Source organism: Coloeus monedula, assembly GCF_965178545.1.
Source record: "Coloeus monedula genome assembly, chromosome: 1".
Taxonomy (NCBI): domain Eukaryota; kingdom Metazoa; phylum Chordata; class Aves; order Passeriformes; family Corvidae; genus Coloeus; species Coloeus monedula.
Window position 1 is genome coordinate 52,806,573 of NC_138781.1, and position 20,216 is coordinate 52,826,788.

At 42.5% G+C, this 20,216-nt stretch overlaps 1 protein-coding gene across 1 annotated transcript in view; it reads left to right on the top strand.

The window, feature by feature from the left end:
- The window catches only part of EGFR (epidermal growth factor receptor), a gene marked incomplete at both ends in the record, with an annotated part of 150,975 nt that extends 144,373 nt beyond the window's left edge, over positions 1-6,602 (top strand). The window contains 7 exons of the mRNA XM_082280127.1: positions 292-367; positions 1,535-1,681; positions 4,062-4,159; positions 4,690-4,857; positions 4,947-4,994; positions 5,095-5,200; positions 6,226-6,602. Of these exons, the coding sequence (XP_082136253.1) occupies positions 292-367; positions 1,535-1,681; positions 4,062-4,159; positions 4,690-4,857; positions 4,947-4,994; positions 5,095-5,200; positions 6,226-6,602 (1,020 nt within the window). The remainder of the gene's footprint in view (positions 1-291; positions 368-1,534; positions 1,682-4,061; positions 4,160-4,689; positions 4,858-4,946; positions 4,995-5,094; positions 5,201-6,225) is intronic.
- Positions 6,603-20,216: the final 13,614 nt, after the last annotated feature.

The following is a 20,216-nucleotide window of genomic DNA, read 5'->3' on the forward strand; positions in this document are numbered from 1 at the left end:
CTAAGACTGGATTTATGTCCTGTTCTGATAGAAGGCTAAAAAGTAGTTACTTGACTGTTAAAAATATTGTAAAACTGTTTTGTAAGAGATATTTCTGATATACCTAGTATTCCACATGTTTCCAGGTTCTTCATGATATATGAAAATAATAAATGGGGACTCAAAAGTTGCCCGTTCTACCATTCAGATAGTTGTGTTGGCTGTTTTTTTCCTTCTGCAACCAAACTATTGGTAAATATCCCTGATAAATTTTATATCAGCCTCTTAAGGATTCTTTGTGAATTTTCCTAGGTTCCAATTAAATGGATGGCATTGGAGTCAATTTTACACCGGATTTACACTCATCAAAGTGATGTCTGGAGTTATGGTGAGTTTAAAAGCAGTTACAATTATTGTAGATGGGTTGGAAATTTTTAGGATTTGCTGGTGACTCTACACTGGCCTTTTTACTCTCTATTGTGAGAAGAACAAGAGGTCAAATATATAAACACTGGGCCCAAATCACCTATTCAACATGTGAGTGAGGTGTAAGATGTTTCATAGAATGTGCTTTGGGTAGTGACCCCTCCCCTGAAAGGGGCTACAGGTAGGAGACTCTGGACCATTTGCTGAAGTTCTGTTGATGTTTTGCTTCATCAGCTTCACGTGAAATATAATGGAGCTGGCAGTAGAATCACATAACTAGAAGGAAGACTTAAAATCATCAGCCTCACTGTCAGTCGGTGTCAATCAGTGTACTCCGCTGAGGCCTAAAATGCTTATGCTGTCCTGCTATTGAGAGGACTGTGCTAAAAGGGAAGCAAAGTGATAACCTTCTTAGAGAATTTATTTTGTATTTGGTATAGTTCATAAAGCCAGCTTGAAAGAAAGGAGCAGAAAGGAAACTTTTCAAAGCAACCTATTGCAAAATTTCCCCCCCATTGGCTCTTATATTCCTGGAAAATATTTAATGCAGATGGTCAGATCCTGTGTCCTTTTCAAAACAGTACAGCCTCTGGTCTTCTTAATCCATTTATGTATCTTGGCATCCAAAATCTTGTTTTGTATCCTAAGCTACTAGACAATCACAACAGCTACATCACAAGAGTCCATGGTATGTCAGTAAATGACGCTTAGGCAGCTGGTTTACACGTGTTTCAAAAACTGCTTTTGCTTATCTCCAGAGAGTTTGTTTTCAAACAAAGAGACAACTTCCATTTTTAAAACCACTTGCTGTGTTGGAGTTGGGAGACCTGCATTCCCTTTCTGTGGGGCTGGGAAGTTTGTGGAATGTTCAACACTAATATATTAGCTGAGATTTAAAAAAAAAAAAAAAAGGACCAAAGCAAAACCTTAAAGGGAAGCAGGATAATTTCAAACTGTTATATTAATCCCTATATAAAATCATGCCAGAAAATGCTTTCTCTTGTTGGAGTTCTGGCAAAACTGGGGACCTGCTTCCAGGGGACCCTTCTCTGCTCGCCACCTCTCCACACCCAGGCCAAGCAGTCCAGCTCCTGGCAGTCTCTCATGATCTTCTCTTCCCCCCCTGCAGGTGTGACAGTTTGGGAGCTGATGACATTTGGGTCCAAGCCATATGAAGGGATCCCTGCCAGTGAGATCTCCTCTGTCCTGGAGAAGGGCGAGCGTTTGCCGCAGCCCCCCATCTGTACCATTGACGTGTACATGATCATGGTCAAATGTGAGTTTACACTTGGGGTTGTGGCTGCTCATCTAAGTTGAATAAGTAACTCAGTTGCATTTTATGCTGTGTTCCTGGTAATGGGACAGAACTAGGGTTGTGTGAAAGAGTGATGACACCAGAGTGTGTTCCAACACCTTGAGCTTTACCTAGGAGCATGGGATGTAGTTTCATGAGTCACTCATTCAACCAGCTAATGTGTTTTTCAGCACTCACACCACTGACGGATATTGTTAATTATTTTAAACTGATATGGTCAGGCAGTATAAATTAGCATGACACCAACCACTTTGCCTGATATTCTGGTTTTGTGTGTCTAGGAAATAAAATGAACACTGCCTTCTCCTCCAAGCTCCCCCTTAGTTCAGTAATATGCCTCCCACTGCAATCAGACATGTGGATTATTACTAAAGGAGTGTCGGGAGTGCAGGCACCATGGTAATGTCAGATACACATAAGGATTCACAGTTCCTTTTCCAATTTCTTCCTCACTTTTGGCTGGTCCCTTTTTGGCATGCAGCTGTTGCAGTAAAGTAGCTCAAGAGCGGAGAGTTTCTGAAGCACTTTCTGGCCATTTTAGGGCACACCAAAGCGCTTCTGAACCTCAAACCCCCTTTCCATCTATATCAGCTACTAAATGTCTGATTACTACCTGGCTTCACACACATCTCTAGGCCATGACTGCCGCATCCCTGCTCACTGCTGTGAGGATGTGATAAGCAGCCCACTAGGTGGCATTTAAGACCATCTCACTAGAGCAACATGTACCTGTTCCTGAAACAGGAGCCAGGCTACTATGAACACTCCATAGTGCAGCAATTTTGGGGAATCCTAGAGCACCCACATATTGCTGTGGTGGGACAAGCACCACATAAGGTGAGCCTGATCCTGTGCTCAGCAGGGCAAGCAGGAACTGCATCCAGAAGTGTGCACCTAGCCTGGGAGGTGCCCAGATGCCAAAGCAATGTCCTAGAAACTCCTCCTCAGAGATTCTGAACCCTACTGACACATCAGCCCCTGTCTTTCCTTAGGGTCAGTCCAGATGTAGAAAGGAGGCATTTAGCAGTCACCTAATCAAGCACCTGTTGATTTTAAAACTCAGCCAGTGGAGTGTCCCCATCCCTTTCATGCCATTACACTGAATTTAAGTGCAAGAGTGTGAGGAGCTGGGGGCCGAGCCTTCCTTCTGGCACAGGACTCAGTTGCACATCTTTTGCTGCTCTGGTGACCTCATGTTTGCAGGCTACAGTGCAGACCCTATTAAAGCTGTGCCATTTTGTCTAAAGGAATTCAGGATTCCCAGTCACTTCTTTTATAATCAGAAAGTATAAACTGAAATATTCAAAGTTATTGCACAATAATTACTAATTTTTAAATTTAAAAAACAGCTTTTAAATACAGGCATCTCAGAGGTAAAGTCAGAAACAGTAGATGCTACACCTGCAAGAACATTAAACGCTCCATTTTGTCTAAAAGCAAGAAGCTTTTCCTTTTGAATTAGCAGGGAATCATATTCTAGCATAGTAAAAAGTCACTGGAAATTCTGAGATTTTGTCTAATGTGAATGCCTATATTTAATGCAGATTTCAGATTACATATTACCACTGCATTTCTCCATTAGTACGGATAGGCTGTTTCTTCTGAGTTCCTCTAGACACACTAAGCTTGACCTTTATTATTTTTAATTTTAAACACAAGAGTCTCTAGATCAGCTCATCTGTGAGTTGGTTGTAGAAAATGTGGGTTTCCTAACGAATATCACATGTAAAACCTCCAGTATCTATATTTGAAATCTCTTCTAGCATTGATCCACACTAAGCTCTGAGGACTTACTTTTGTTAAAATCTGTTTACTAATTAAATACAGCTTGGTTGCAGTAATCTTCCAAAATGTCTCCAGTGAGGATGTTTTGAATTTTAGAAGATATCTGGTACGGAGGGAGGCTTCTGCTGTAGGCTTCCCAGGACTTCATTAAGCAGTCTGGGGACTATCCAATGGTCAAATCATGGTACCTCTGCAGGCACCCACTGGTGTCAGTTTGCTTCCTGTCCTTCAAGAGCTTTTTTCAAAGCAGACTAATTTGAATTCTCCCTCAAGTGGGACCTGCCTGCCCCCATGGAGATAGGAGAGGAGACGGACTCAGCCTGAAGGTTTTCCAACATGGGGTTTTATTTCCTTCTTCCCAAAACCGCCAAGATCTGCATTTTAAATGCTGAAATTCACACCCATGGCTGGTGAATGAACTGTTTATGGTGGTCCCATAGGGGTAGCTCCTTTCTTTGTTCCACGCATGGCACTGCTCTTTTTGCTGTTACATTTTATTTTAGACTCTGTGTTTGATCACCAAAACAGTTTTGTTTGTGCATTGCTTTTCCTGCAGGCTGGATGATCGATGCAGACAGCCGTCCCAAGTTTCGTGAGCTGATAGCTGAATTCTCAAAAATGGCCCGTGACCCTCCACGCTATCTCGTTATACAGGTACTAACCGCAGTGGGAAGATGTCTGGTGGGCATTTCATCTGAGGCCCAAAGTAACTAGTAAGGCATATGAAAACATATCATATGGATAACTGAAGGCCAGATTTGTTGTTGCTTTCCAGGTTTTAACACATTCAGCTAGAACCACAAACAAAATGTCAAGACTGGTCACTATTTTCTTAGCACTGGTCCCAGTCTAGGACCAGGAACAGTCCATAATGTAGTCATGAGAGGAGAACAGAGTTTGTTCCTCTTCAAAATGGAGTTACTTTACAGCAGCATGGACTGAGATTGCAGGCCCAAGTTCCGCTAAACTCTAGGTAAATTTGGTTAAACACACAGATCTCTGTATGGGCCATTTACTTGAGCACTGCACTTGATGGCCTTTGTGTGCCCCTTCCAAATCAGAATCTGTGAACCAAGATTTTGCATCTTGTGCCTCTTGTTAAATTACTTTGTCTCAGAGATTAGGGGAGAATGAGGGCTTGAAGGGAGTCTGCAAGTCCTGTCTAATGCTGACTTTTTTAACAGGGAGATGATAGGATGCACCTGCCCAGCCCTACGGACTCCAAGTTTTATCGCACCCTGATGGAGGAGGAGGACATGGAAGATATAGTGGATGCAGATGAGTACCTCGTGCCACACCAGGGCTTTTTCAACAGCCCTTCAACATCTCGCACTCCTCTCTTGAGTTCATTGGTATGAAATTTTTCCACTGTGGAAACATGACAAGCCATTTTAAGAGTGAACTGCTTTCTCATGATGTCTGTATTTTCTTTCTCTCTAAGAGTGCTACCAGCAACAACTCTACTACAACCTGCATTGACAGGAACGGGGTAAGTAGAATGACCTTTAATAAAGGAGTAAGTCATCCTATGTGGAACAGCTTCTACAAATCAGTCCCTTTAATACTGTTTTTCTCTACTTCCATCCTAGCAGGGGCACCCTGTGCGGGAAGACAGCTTTGTCCAGAGGTATAGCTCAGACCCAACAGGCGCTTTCTTGGAGGACAGCATAGATGACAGCTTCCTACCAGCCCCAGGTGAGTACCTCTCCTGTGTTTCTATCCCATGGCCACTCATTCACAAGCCATTTGGTTGCAAATATAATCATTTTCCTTCCTTTTCTATAGAAAGGAAGCAATTCAAATGCTTTCTACCCTTTTTTCTCAGTAAATAGGAGTGGAAAAGTGTGCACATACAGTTTTCCTAGCCTTTACCTGTCTGCTTCTGACCATTTCTCATTTCAGTTCCCTCATGAGCCGAGTTCCTTATGATAGCCATGTGTGTCATCTAGGCAGGGAGTTTGCATGTGTGGTTATGTGTTTAAAGCTTTCTACTTGAGAAAATATCCTCTAAAAATATGGTTTCATTCCTTTTACCATTTCAGCAATATAAAAAGCTTTGTGGCTGTTTCATTGCTTTCAGAAGTTGACCCACAGAAGGCAGTTCATGGTTGCACGTGGACAGTGTAGGAGGTCTAGTGTAGAGAGAGAGCCAGTGAGCACTGAGGGAGGTGGGGCTGGATAATGCAGTGATGATGCTTTGTGTCCTTAAAAAGTCCCAACCAACCGTTCCAAGAATATGCCATAGCTAAAAAGGGTGAAAGGCCCTGCAAGGAATAGCATTGACGTGAAATGTGGAGTCACTGTTACTGCCAGTCCTGTATTTTCTAGGCATTTTCCTCATCTCTAAACATTTTTTCCAGGGAAACAGCTTCTGGCAGCTAACCTCCCAAACTGCCGTTTCAGAACACTATCTGGGACACAGCCACCCACACACCGCTAAAATCAGCAGTAGCTATCTCCCTGTCTTGTGGTCCAAGCCATCTTTCTGCTGGTTAGCAAACAAAATTCTTGACGGTGAACCTCAGGGCAGCATGTTCGGTGCCACAGAGTGGCATTTCCTGCCTGTGGCTCTTTTCCACTCTGGGAAGTTCAGAGATGTGCCGTGTGCGAAGAGCAAGTGGCAGCTGGGTTGAAACGAAATGTCAAGGGACACAAATGGCTGCAATAATTTTATATCTTCCTTTTCATTCCTTCTCATTCTTATTTTCTTTCTATTCTAGAATATGTAAACCAGTTGGTGCCCAAGAAAGCATCTGCCTCAGCAGTCCAGAATCCAATCTACAACAACTTCTCTCTCACAGCAAACTCAAAGATCCCCACAGACTCCAGCTACCAGAATTCACACAGCACAGCTGTGGACAACCCTGAGTATCTCAACACCAACCAGTCTCCACTGGCCAAGACAGTCTTTGAGAGCTCTCCCTACTGGATCCAGGCAGGCAACCATCAAATAAATCTGGACAATCCTGACTACCAGCAGGACTTCTTACCGAAGGAAACCAAACCTAACGGTCTCTTGAAAGTTCCCACAGCAGAAAACCCAGAGTACTTGAGGGTAGCAGCACCAAAAAGCGAATACATCGAAGCCTCAGCATGACCATAGAGAATTTCTTCTTGCAGCAAGGCAAGCTGGATAAGTGAACTGTTGGCTGCTGCAAGAGCGGACTCTGGCTCAGAGCAAATGGCAACCACAAGGCATCAAAAAGCACACCTCTCCTTTTCAGCATGGGGCTTTTAAACTGCAAAGCCTGTCTGATGGTAGTTTGGGTCTTTCCTTGCCCATTTCCATGTAGTAACTGAGGCCCCTAACCTGCACTTGGATGCATGTTGGGATGGAGCAGGATCTTCCTGGACTGAAGAAATACGGATGCATTCCTTTCATTTTCAAATGGTAGCATGGTAAAAAGCCACTCTGGGATGAATTTGAGAGCTGTACACATTGTACAGTCAAATTCCTTTCTACATTCTGTATTTTTATAAATGTTTCTAACAGAATTTTTGGATCTTTTACAAGATCAGATGCTTGTACTGCTCGTCTGCTAAGTGTTGCTCAGATCACCAGCAGGAAAAAAATTATGTTCCAAATCTTCTGGAACTGAAACTGTTATTCCAAACCACCAGATTTTTACAAATTGGCTCCATATAGTGCCTTTTGGCCCAAAGGTGAGAAGTGCATCTGAGGGACGTATGGGTGATTCTGCCCAGGGCAGTATGGAGTGGATTGGTCTGGGGAGAACTAGCACAAGGAGCGAAATGGCACAATGCATCACCTGCTGACCACTACATCTACAAACTGACAAGAGGAACACACCTCCAAGTCACTTATACATGATTATAAAGTGCTCACTAGTCTGTTTTCTGATGGTCAAACCCAAGACTTTTTTTTGTTCTGATCCCTTATGCAGCTGTCAGGTTGTCAAAATGCCTTTCTTCTTCAACAAAACTGTTAAAGATGTTGCCGTATCTGAAAAATGAAGTATCAGATAACGTTTAACAGACTTCAATTAAATGTCAAGGAAATGCATATAGTGGCAAATTGGAGCACTCACGAGACAGACTGGAAGAACTGTACTAAATTAAATTTGACTAAGGCAAGAAACGCAGGTAGCTCTAGCTGAGCAGCTTTATTTTCCTTCTCGAAGGGGCTCAGAGCAGAAATCATTTTCCCTTATACATTTGACAAGGAAAGGGGTATCTAAGTAGTACATTTCACTCACTTCAAAGTAGAATACTGCCAATTGCTGTCCCACTCTGGAGCAGATGCTGAAGCTGGTTACATGTCCCTTTGGGGTTACTATCCTGGCAAGGCAGAAGGAGCAGTGAGAATGAATTAAGGAAAGAAAGAATAATCTGGAGTGATGGAAAATATTATCTCCCTCTTCTGAAGCACAGGGTTGCCTACTGCTTCTTTGAAATGCACAGCATCATCTTCTGGTTATTAGTGTGGTATAGGCAGGCAAGGTGAGGCTGAGATTTTAGCTTGATATTGTAAGTCAGTCACAGCAGCAAAAGCAGCTACTCTTTCCAGTGACCCATAAAATTATTCCATCACTAACATTTCTTATGAATATAGGAGGAGTAAAGTGCCTAAAGTGTGAATTTAGTCAGTCCTTTAGATGCATCCCACCAACAGCTTGGCAGTGCTATTTTAATCAAACCACTAGATCAGAGAGCAAATTCTTATTTGGGGACAAAGGCCTTTAACTATTTGAATGGTGGCAACTTGCTTGAGGGTAGCATAAGCAGCTGACTTGGAGAGGATCTGTAGTCTATATTAAGTAGCAAGAAACAGTCAAATTTATGCCGCTGCCATGTTCTGAATACATCATTATGTGTTTCAGTTTAAGTATTGCATCTGAAGTCCAGGATCAAGCAGCAAATCCTTAGAGCAATGTTTTTACAGATTTACTGAGGAAAAGAGCCCTCCAGTCATGTGAAATGAGCCCCATTTTTTAGCAACATGCATTAGCAGTTTGTATGTGTACAGCTCTTGAGTCTCACCACAGTACAGAGTGGAGTGGCATGTTGGGTCAGAATCCAGAGATTGTTCTGTTTGGTAGATGTGTCTCACCATGACCCAGTGGAAGATGCAATGTTTGACTTGGATTCTCAGTGGCTTGTATTTAAAACAGTAACCAAAATTCAGTTCCCACGTCCAATTAGCGGCAGATTTCTCCTTGCATTCCTGGGAGCAGATTTGTTGTGTTGCTCTCACAAGTGTGCAACATGTGCACACAGGCAGTGCTGCTTTTCCCCACCCACCACCCTGGCAGAAATGTACATAAAACTAAAAAAAGATCTTAACAGAATTCACAGATAATTTTTCAATTTGCTGAATCTGTCTCCGAGCCAAACACTAGAAAATCACAGAGTGCATATTCTCCCACAGAATCTTTCAAACACTATTGCACAAAGGCATTTATTGATTTTAATCTGTTTGATCTGTTAGCTAAAACAAGAAAGCCACTGAGAAATAGCAATGTGTATCACCAACATTATGTAGCATGAATAGAGGTTACCACATGCCCTTTTAAAACAATTCAGGAGGGATTCAGTAGCAATTCATTGCTAGAAACAAGGAGATTCATCTAAAAATTTAGCAATGTAAGTTAGAAAGAACATCTCCCTTTGAATGTGATGTTTTTGATGAAAAATGTAGGAAAGAGGACGTAGGATCACAAACTGTTGATACAAATGTAGATTCCAGATTGGCAGGATCAACTATATATTGTGAAGTATTTCTGGTAAACAGGCATCCTGTAAGCCATGATTTGTACGTTGGCAGCTCAGTAATGATTCAAAAGCCAGCAAAAAATAAAAACTGGGTAGTGCCTGCAGGGGCAGATACAGGGGCACTGGGAGTGGATGGGACTGTGCAGCGACCGGCTGTGGCTGGAAGCACAGGTGCTGTGCACGGTGATGCTCACAGGGTAACAGACAGTAGCAATATACCAAATAATTTCCACCAGGATTAAAAAAAACAGTAAGCAGCAGAAATGTCCTGGTTTTCCCATTGCAGCTCACTGCACATTTAGCAGCAAGGAGGCCCCAGCAGATCATAGGTGCTCATACAGGAGAATATAGTTAGGCGGCATAAATCAACATCCAAAAATAACTTGAAAGGTCAACTGAAGGTGTGGGTAGAAAAGGCTGATTTTAAAAACACAGCTAAATAGGGAAATGTAGCATTCCACAGCCTCTTATAAAAGCCAGTGGAGTCTTACCACTTGAGAAAAATAGAATTTCCCTTTTTACTGTACTTCTTATGGAAGACAAAATAAAATACTCACAAGTTAGTCCTTAGCATATCTCATAAAGCAGTTGTTATTACAGAACTCCTTTTGCAATAATAATTTAGGACCTTTAATAACTTCTAAGTGTATGAAAATGTAAGTTAAGAGTCTTCATCTTACTTTGATGTTTTCCAGTGATTGTGGAGTGTCAACACACTTGATTTCATTTTGGGCCTTGGGTTGTTTTCTTTTGCTGCAAAGAAGTTGACCTGCAAAATTTTCTTCATGTTGCAATTGATTTTGTCAAGTAAATTCATCCAGAGGCCAGGGGCTTCCTTTTGTTCCCAACTGACAGTCAACGTTGAAGTAAGTTTTTTTAGAGGGAGCAGTTGGAACTAGATGGTGGTTTCTGGAATGCCTCGGGGTGATGCCCCATCCCACCAACCTCACTGAGACTTGAAGCCCACCCTAGCATTAGAAAATGTGGTCCCCTGGCTTGTTTGAAAGGAAGGGGCTTGTATAGGGGGAGTAATGCCAGGGAAGGGCTACAGCTGACCAATCCGTACCCAAGACAGCTGCTGAGTTTGCACAGGGACATCACTGAGGCCTGCAAGTACAGGTGCTCCTTCCTGTCCCTGATCCCAGCGTCATGTGAAGGGGGTTGCAGAGATTGCTTGTGCAAAACCAAGGTACATGGCATTCATACTATGAGGGGTATCTCTTCCCTGAGGGACATAGTTAGGGTTACAACAATGTCACAGGACCCCAAACAGCTTAAAGAAGTCCCATCACAAGGTGTCTGGGGTAGTCTTGGTCTGTCTGTGGGTGCTTCAGGGTGCCAAGGAGAAACTTTGCATTTCCAGACGAGCACTCATTTTTCACATTCAGGATTCAACATCTGTTAGTATGACCACTGCCTCTCGAATGAGCAGTTACGGTACTATGGCCATTGTTTCCCCCAGAGTTTCTTTATGAGAAAACACCTGAATCAGGACAAAGTATGAAAATATACCTGTGTCATCCTCCTTGGTGGAAACTCTATACTTGTGAAATGTCAAACTCTGTGTATAACACTTAGCAAGAGTGCTTTGTAATGTTTTTCACCACTGGTTCAAATTTTTATAATGGGATCCCATTTTCTATCATTCTTTTTATAAGTGTTCCCTCTTTGTTCTGACATACAACTTTCAAGGAGCCTTTTTAAAATAATAAAGAAAATAATAGAAAAAAAAGTTTATACAAAAGAAAAACATGACACCTTCAAGTAGCTTGTCAAATGGGCTGCATTAGGACCAAAGATGTAATGTCTTGTTTTCTTGCTTTAAAGGAATAGGGTATTGATCACCACTTCCACAGCTTCTTTTTGTAGGGAAGAGCTACAGAGCTTCACCCTTCATTTAGGCTGGGTCAGGCCTCCAGTGAGCTTGGCAGGAGTGTGAAGCCTGTCTGTAGAAAACCAAGCTGGATATCGGGACCATGTATCACTTCAGGGCCAAACCTACAACCGCTACTCCATATTGCACTTAATGCAATATCTAAACAGAGACACAGCCAAGAAAAAAAGAAGCAAATACATGATATTTTGGCTCAGTATCATGAAAAAATACGATGATGTGAAGATGAGAAATGATGAAATAACTTTTTTGTGTGAGGAAGTGTGTAGGCAGTCAGTGAGACTTTAAAACAGTAACACTTGGTTATGTATTACTTTAATTATGCAGGGGAGTTGAAATCACAGAGCTTCCATGATATGCTTTGCTTTCTGCCATGCATCCTGCCTGCGTTTGATGTCTGGTGTTAGGCAGATCACCGCCTCTATTACCATGACCACGTGGATGGAGAACTGTGGGTTGGTGCAACCCCTTTTTATGCAGGGGGAGAAAAGTGCAGTCATAGTAGGCTGTACAACAGCTGGTGGTCAAGCTAAGCCCTCAACAGCATCCAAAAATGGGTTTCCCAAGGGAAAGAATTGATAACTGGAGACCTGCCTGGCAAAAGACATGCCACTTATTGCATTGCTGAAGTCAGCAAGCAAAATGCCTTCAGCCAAGATTTGGGGCTGGTGCTTCATCAGCTTTGCTGTCATCTTCTAACATGGTGCAGATGGGGCTGTCTGGATGCACAGCAGCACAGGTCCTGTGGTCTCTTTGTATCTCTCACATTGAAGTAATGGGTTTTTCTGATTAATAAGGTGAAAACCAAAAATCAAGAATGCCGCTAACAACTGGACTGGCAGAAGGTGTTCCTACACAGACAATGCAGTACATTATTTCCAGTCAGGCTGGAATTTATCCAGAGTCTTCTCCTTACCTCTCACAAGCTAGCTGGAGAGTGTGCATTTGCGACCACCATCAATGTTATCCTCATATTTTATTAAAGGAAATAATCAAACTAGTTGTCTACAGTGGTAGGAGGCTTGGCTCACATACCTACGTTGCTTTTTTAATCCTACATTCCTAATAGTGTTCTCCTTGAAATTAATGGGATGTTTAAATTGATTACACTGAGAGTATAAAACAAGGCTAATGTTGAGTGATTTTTGAAAATCCCTCACAATAATCAGAGATCCTATGGATCCATTGCCCATATTAGGCTGCTTTGTATTGATGCAATCAACCGAGTATAAGGTATAATGACTTGGTTTTAATAAACTGTCAAGCAATATATCCATAGATACAGACGGTACCCTTACAGCATTGTAAAGTTACTCAACTATGAAAGCACTATTTGTAAAATAAGAAACTATTGACTTTTATATGGTTTAATGGTTTATACTGTTGATCAAAGATTGTTTGTATATGAGCGATGAAAAAATGAGGTGTATATTATTCTTTTTAATTGTTTTTAATTTTTGGAGGACTTTTATTGTGATATACTGTTGTATTTGGGGGGAACAAAAAGCAGTGGCTAGCTTGTAGCTTGTAGCCAGAGAAGAACTCACAATAAGGGTTCTTTTTTGATGGACTTAGATTTTTTTTCTGGGAAAATTTGTCACCTTGGGGATTTATCCAGAGCTTAGTGAAGCTAGTAACAGCAGTCTTTCCTCTCTTCAAGACTCTTTGGCTCTCTGTGTGCACAGTGCTGGAGTTTCATAATGTGAGCAATAATACAGGCAACACTTGTGACCAATGGAAGTGCAATATGAAAGCCCAGGTGCTGCTTATCAGGGCCCTAAAAAAAGCTGCTCTTTTACATGTCAGGTTCCCACTCCACTTCCATGACAAGAGCAGAAGCAGAGTGAAGGCAATCCCTCAAAAGCTGATCCATGTGAAGCCGTAATGCTGGCCATTTCCAAAGTACATAGCTAAGGCAAAATAAAGTCTCAACCAGAGTCACACTGGTCACTTAAATTGTTGTACTATACTAGGCAGGAAGAGAAATTCTGTTAGCAAAGACAAATGAAGCCCTAGTGTACCCTGAGTATCAGTGTTTAATTATCCAACTGGTGGAACATGTAACAGACAAAGATTAAAGGAATTGCAGGATCCTCAACGTTAACAGAGCAATATACACTGCATTGGCAAGACAGTAAAGAAGAGAGGAGCTGGAACTGTCAGTATGCATTCAGCCTGGATAGGTCACTGGTATCACAATTAGTAAATGAAATAATTTTTGTCTTTATAGATGAACTTTGTACACAGAAAAAAAAAAGCCATAACAGCACCTTTCTCATTTTCATCTTTCCATCCAGTCCCTTCCAGTACGTAGGCTGCATGTTTTACCAGCTCAACCTATTTTATGCAGAAATTATGTAGTCTTAATCTTCATATTACTGGTTCTCAGAAATGTCTAATGCGTATTAATGCATGATATTTTTATTTTAATAAAAGTAATTAAATATTTGCTCTTTTGGCACATTATTTCCTCTCCCCCCCCCCTCCCTTTTAGAGTTCATCTGACTTGAGAAGATTCTAGATAAGTTAGTATTGCTATGAGGAAGAATAATTAGTATCAAGAAGGAAATTGAAATATACATTGTACATCTATGCACCTCCTCTGTGAAGATCATAAAGCAACTTGTAGATTTAAAAGTCTTTATCAGACAGGAAACTGGTGTTGTCTGTATCTGACAGAAGCAGAGCATTGCCTCTGTACTTACCCCAGAGAGGTGAGGACACTGACTTGCTAAATCCCACTTTCAAAGCACCAAAAGAGAGGAACTTAAAATGAAGAATGATGTAAGTATAGAAAAGCGTGGGTGTTTGGGAAGGATGAGTATTCAGAAATTCCACGGAGTTCAGTGCAGTCAACTTCAAATAAACAGAAAAGTGACAGAGGGTGCAAGAATAGAAGACAGCCAAAGAAGCACAGCTGCTGTTTAATTTCCCTATCTGCCTGCACAGGATATGGCAGATGAAGATAAGATATAGAAAATTGCTGTTAAAAGATAGGAGAGGAATACAAGTCTCTTCCACAGGCTCCATCATTATCAACAGCAGCACTAAGCAAGCCTTAGCATAGCCTTACCCTTTGGCACTCCTTACCTCGACCCAGGAGAACAACAAAGCCAGCCTTCAGGGAACTATCTGAATGCCCAATAATTACATCAGAACACATCAGAAATGTACAAGGCAGCCAATAAAAGAGCTAATGTGCTCTGGGAGGCCCACAGCCACAGCTGGACCACCTACCATGGCACCTGGGACAGACCCACGTGCCTCCTACAGCAATGACCATGAAAGGGCTTCACCATCACTCTTTGAGGCAGTCACATTTCAGCAGTAACTGGTCACAAATGGCCTTGTTTGTTCCTGTCCTAAGGCTGCTGACTTCGGCAGCACTTCTGCAGCAGCCTTTGATAAGAGGTGTTTGTACCAGGCATGAATCTGGCAAGAAAGAGGGGCCTTGCAATTGCCAAAGGTGGGTGGTAGGAAGAGCAGTGAAGGTGACTCACCTTCCTTAAAGTGGCATTATGTTTGCTGTCAGAGATGGGCTCAGTTCTTATATCAGACCTGCATCAGACCCACGGCAGACGCCCAGGAAGGGTCCACTGGCATGGCAGGCACAGAGAGACATGTCCTGCTCAGGGTGCTCAGTGGTGGCTGATCCGGCTCCCCACATCATGAGGTGGCCTGCTCGGAGCCCGTCTGTGAATATATATGGAGGAAGTTAGTTCCCAATCCCACAATGTGAATTATCGCTGCTGTTTATTAGAGAGAGGAGCTGGAATTGCAGATCAGGTGGTGCTTTAAATTGTTTCTTGGGAATGGAAATCTCTCTAATAAGCACCATCTGTGTGAAGTTCAACACCAGAGCTCTTGTTGCAGAAATCCTTTTACTTGAAAACGTGTTTTCTTTCTGAAGACAGCAGAAGGAATGTTATTTAATGTGTGTGTTAACCTTAGAGACTGCTGCCTTCAGTGAGTTACAGCCCTGTGAAACTGAACTAGCTCAGAAATAGTGCAGTAAGTCTTTGTCATCTTTATGAAATAGTGCAGTAAGTGTTTGTCATCTTTATCTTGTATTGTATGTATGTATTGTATGTTTGCACGTTTTTTTCCTTTTCTTTTTTGAAAGGGCACAGACTTCTGGATTGCACTAGACTTCCCTGGACGCTGTCCCTCTCAGATAGGAGCGATGATGATACAAGAGATGGATATTCTCATCTCACAGACAGCTTTTATTTAGCAGTGTTTGTCCTGGCACTGATTTAGCAAGCCGAAGTACAGCCGGTAAGGGTCACAGCTGGTTGTATAGATTCCCATCTAGCTCTTGGAGCCTGTTAAATCATCAAAAGCTGAGGATCTCCGTGAATTTACTGATCGTGAGTAAGAAATACAGCAATGTACAACTTCTACCGCCGTCCATGGAGACCAGCTAGGTCAAACCAAGCCAGGCTAGGAGGCTAGGCATAAATGTCATGGGAATGCAGCTCTGGCACAGCACAGTGGTGGGATCCTTCAGGCACAGCCCTTGCCCCTGTGGCCAGACATCCTATGGGGCACTCGTAGAACACATCTGCAGCTATTTGAGATATCCAAAAGGAACCCAAGCTTGCAAGGCCTGAGTGGGACTATTCCTATTACCCCTACTTCAAAGAGCAGCAGAAGGAAAGATGATGGTGCCCTCTCTTGGAAGGAAGAAACTCTGTCCAGAGCACACATAGCTTTAAAATAGGTCTCCCTATTTCAGCAAACAGAGCCGAAAAAATGAGCTTGCATAGGTGATTTATTTTCCAGTCCATTTGGAGTACAGATTCATGGTACATTTAATCCAACCTACATATGGGATGCTGCTGGAAAGGGTTGCTGCACTGATCCAATGGAAAATTAATCCTTCTCTTTGGCAGCTTAGTTTTAGCAGACTTGCAAGACAATAGCATGCACTACAGAGCTGACTTCTGATGTGGCAATGTACGTGCAAAGGACACAGCCTTGGTGACAAGTGTACAAGTGACAGCATCATAACAAGTGTGACATCCTCCTGCCCTCAAAAGCTCTTGTGCATGTTACTGTAAATAATTCTGTTTCCCTAATTCTCAGTTATTGAGTTTCTTCATGTCTTGCAAGAAAAGCAATATTGTGCAGATGATGCTGTGAAGAATCTTAAAGTAATGCAAATAGGCTATGTCAGAACAAAGAGATCTAGGTTCATGTTTGGTTTGTGATCATTATACTGCTAGTAAGGGAGAATTCTTCATCCAGCCTTTTTGTATCTTAGGGGAATGCTCCAGCATGCGTTTAACACAATGCAGAAACAAAAAAAAAAGGCTAATTTCAGTGAGCGGCAGTTTTAGAAAAGCCATGGTTTTGCCTAATGCAAACACTGCCTCCACGTACTTTTAAAAATTAGAGTGTTGGCCCGTAGGGCTTGCTAATGCAAGATTGTTTCTAGTACTTGTTTTATTGGTTTAGAATCCAGTGGGGATCTGCCTAAAAAATCTGGCCACTTTATGTTTTGCTGCTGTGAATAATGATGCTGGAACAGACTTGTAAACAAGTGAGACTTTGAATTATTCTTGGGTTTTGTTAGCTAAGCTAACAAATCTAGCTTCCATCAGACATAAGTTGTATCAGTGGTGGAAAGTAGCAAAATGTGTGTGTGTCAAAACCTGGGAACTTTAGGAGCAGAGAGCAATGGACATGCCCCCGAGGCATGTGTCTGTAACCAATATGTAACATTACAAGAGCACACACACAGTTGCTGTCACGAGACCGAAATACTGTAGTTTATGACTTAAACATTTTCATGAAGGACTCATAGTAAAACTGTATTACAAAAGCTGCAGAAAATACCACCACACCCTGAATAGGCCTTCGGAATGAGGCCCTGGGCCCGCTGATGAAGATAACGTAACAACTCAGGGCTGGGGACAGTCACAAAGCACAGGCTTAACACCTCAGCAGTGGAGCTCACGGCCCCAGGGCTATCAGCTGCCAGGCTCGAACACACCCTGCACCAAAGGGTGGGGGGAGAGAGGCTTTGGGTGTGTGCTGGAAAAGCCTCTGGTGAGAGGCGCAGTGACCGCCCATCCTCCCCTGTGCAGAGGAGCCCAGCTGAGGGACCCTCACCCAGGGAAAAAGCCGCATCCATGTGAAGGACAGAGGGGGTGTCACGGCCCATCAAAGGCCCCCCTAAGGGGTCCCCAGACCCTGCACCACAGATGATGCAACAAATCCAGAGTCTTGCAAGGGACCGTGTCAAACTGGCCCCCCCTGCAGGGGAGGCACCTGGGCGTTCCCACCTGCCCAAAGCGGGTATTAATCCACAGGATTCTGTACTCTTCGGCGGCAGGGCACCCTCACCACCAGCAGACCAGATGGAGGGGAGCAACGAGATGCCATTGGGACTCCTGGATGGGTGATATGCTTCCACCTAACCCCTGTCACCCTCTTCCTGTGCCCCCACGCCCCACACACACACTTCTTTCTCTTTCTTTTCTCTTTCTTTTCTCTTTCTTTCTCTTTGCCTCTTTTACTATTAAATAAAATATATAAAATTTTTGGCACCAGCATCAAACCTCGTTTGGTTTTAATCTCGTTTTTTTGGGTATATTTTGAACCTTCAAAGTTCTTTCCATTTTATACAAAGAGACTTAATTTTCTTTGCTCTTCTGGGTTTAAACCGGATCCTAACAGCTGCCCTCCTCCCAAAAGTCAGGCTGCTTTCTCCCCTGTCTCATATCAAAGCCTGATGAGGAAGACTTTGTATACCAACAGGGCCTTCCCCTACCACAGAGGAGGCAGCAGCATGGGACATCTTCATAGTTACTTGATGGTCAGGCTACCTCCAATGGGCACTTGAAAACAACACAAAAGGCAGGCAGGCACTAGGCAATTCCTCGGAGAATCAGTGATCTATATGTAAATAAACCAAATATGATAAGGAAATAGTTATTAGAGGTAACACTGATTCTGAATTCATCTTTGTAAGCAACTTTGTCAGAGTGCTATTTGCATTGGCTTTCTACTGCTTCCCTTCAATAGAAACTGGTGCAGAACAATAGGTCACTTCTCCCAGAGGGACAATGCTCACTGGAAAGCTAAAAGTAATTATTTAGCCAGAGATGAGCCCATTGAAGTGCTGGTAGCTGGGCCAGCTATATCAGAGGATTTCCACCAGGCTGCTTTAGAAGGGGGAAGCCAGAGGAAGAAGACAAGAGGGTGTAGGTGGGGCATTCAGACTATCTAAAGAAATCATGGGGAGACCTTGGAGGGAGGTGACCCTGTCTGCTTCACAGCATGTGACTCATATTTAGTCTTACAAGGACGCTGGAAGGTAGGAAAGCTTATTACACACAGGTAGTAAAAATAACTTTTTTATTATTATTATTTTATAAAGAATAAAGAAACACAATCTGGCCTAGTGTGGGATGGCCTAAGAGGAGGGAACAAATAGATGTTGGCAGGACTGTAAAGGGCTGTCAGGATAGAAGAATTGCATATTTTTTAATGATGTGAAGAAAACATGGTAGAGGGCTTAGCTACGAAGAGACTTATCAGAGACTAGCTGACTGACTTGGGAAAACAGGTATTTTCTTTAAAATAAATCTGCACCAGAATTTGGTCATGGTTGGGTGACCAAAGACACGTGCACACAAGGAGCATTTTATTTCCTAAATTATTAACTAGATCCCTTTATACATGTTATTTTGTTTTGCGACAAAGGTTTGAGCCCTCTGGAGATGTTTTGGACAGGATTAGGTAGATTTGCTCCTTGGATGATCTTTTGGACTTGTATTATTCAGTGGAGGATGACATTGCAAGAGGTCTATGGGGCAGTGCCGCAGGAAGAGAAGTGACTGCAGGTCCTGCCTGGAAGTGAGAAGAAGCAGCGTGGGCCATAGCAGGAGACCATTTGGAGGAAGTACCTACAGAAGTCAATTTTTGAGCCCATGCTTATGCCTTTAGCAGAGGTGATGGCAGCCTTTCATACAGTTTCTTAATCAAAGGGTCAGTGCAATTACACAAGTATTAGCTCTGTAGCTGAACCACATACTGCCGCAGGCTATTTTGTGCACTGCATGTTTCTTAGCAAGGTTTTGTAGGTAGTGCAGTTGGTCCCTTTGAAATAGGCCTCTGAGATTTTGTGTGCAGAAAAGGATCCTTGTACCAAGTGTGCCTTCTGAAAAGAGATGCTGGATGTGAAGTTTTCTGGTCTCATTTCCATGCAAAAATGTTTGCACAGCAGGTAGAACAAGCCACAGGCACGTATATATCCTTTTGCAGGGTGCAGTTTCCTATTTTGCAAGCCTATCAGCTGCTTACACAGAGAAGGTATTACCTCAAAGAGTCTTTAATGGGCTCAGAGGTGATATTTTGTCCTCAATGCTGGGTTACTGTGTACTGAAGATATCACTCAAAATGTTTGCTCAGAAAACTTTATTGGATGAAAGACTGCTATTCTATTAATATCTATTTCAAACTCAGTTAATTATCACTACTCAAACTTACGCTTTCCCACGCCAAGAAAAAATAAAAAATTTTCTAGAGACTATCAGGAAACGAATAAATAGTTTCATTATAAACTGAATTATCCCAAGAGCATGGATGCCTTCTCTTTTGCATGCTTTCATTAAGCACCTACTTTTTAGCCACTGGGAAAGATATTTTTCTATATGGACCTTTGGTCTGATGACACCCAGCCAGAATTTTAATAATACTGATGGAAATTTGAGGGAAACTCTGTCTCCAGTCACTCTTGAAACATTTTTGGCAGGTGACTCCTGTTCACCAAGCAGAAGAGTTAGTCTCTGATGCTGGAGCTGCTTCAGCTCTCCAGTGAGTACAACACAAAGGGGTCTGATTGGAACCCTGCTGGTTTACAACCACTGAGCCAGCAGGGCTTTATCAGTTTATGAATTTTGACTTGTCTTCTGTTATACTGACCATTATTTTTGCCTTGAAATATCTAATGGGGACACTCTCTATATTGAAAACATAAATGTAGAGAGACTGCTTACCCATAGGTGCTGGGAAATAAGTGCTCAATAAACTAATAGTGGTAATTTATAATATAATTTCAAGAAAAAGAAGGAG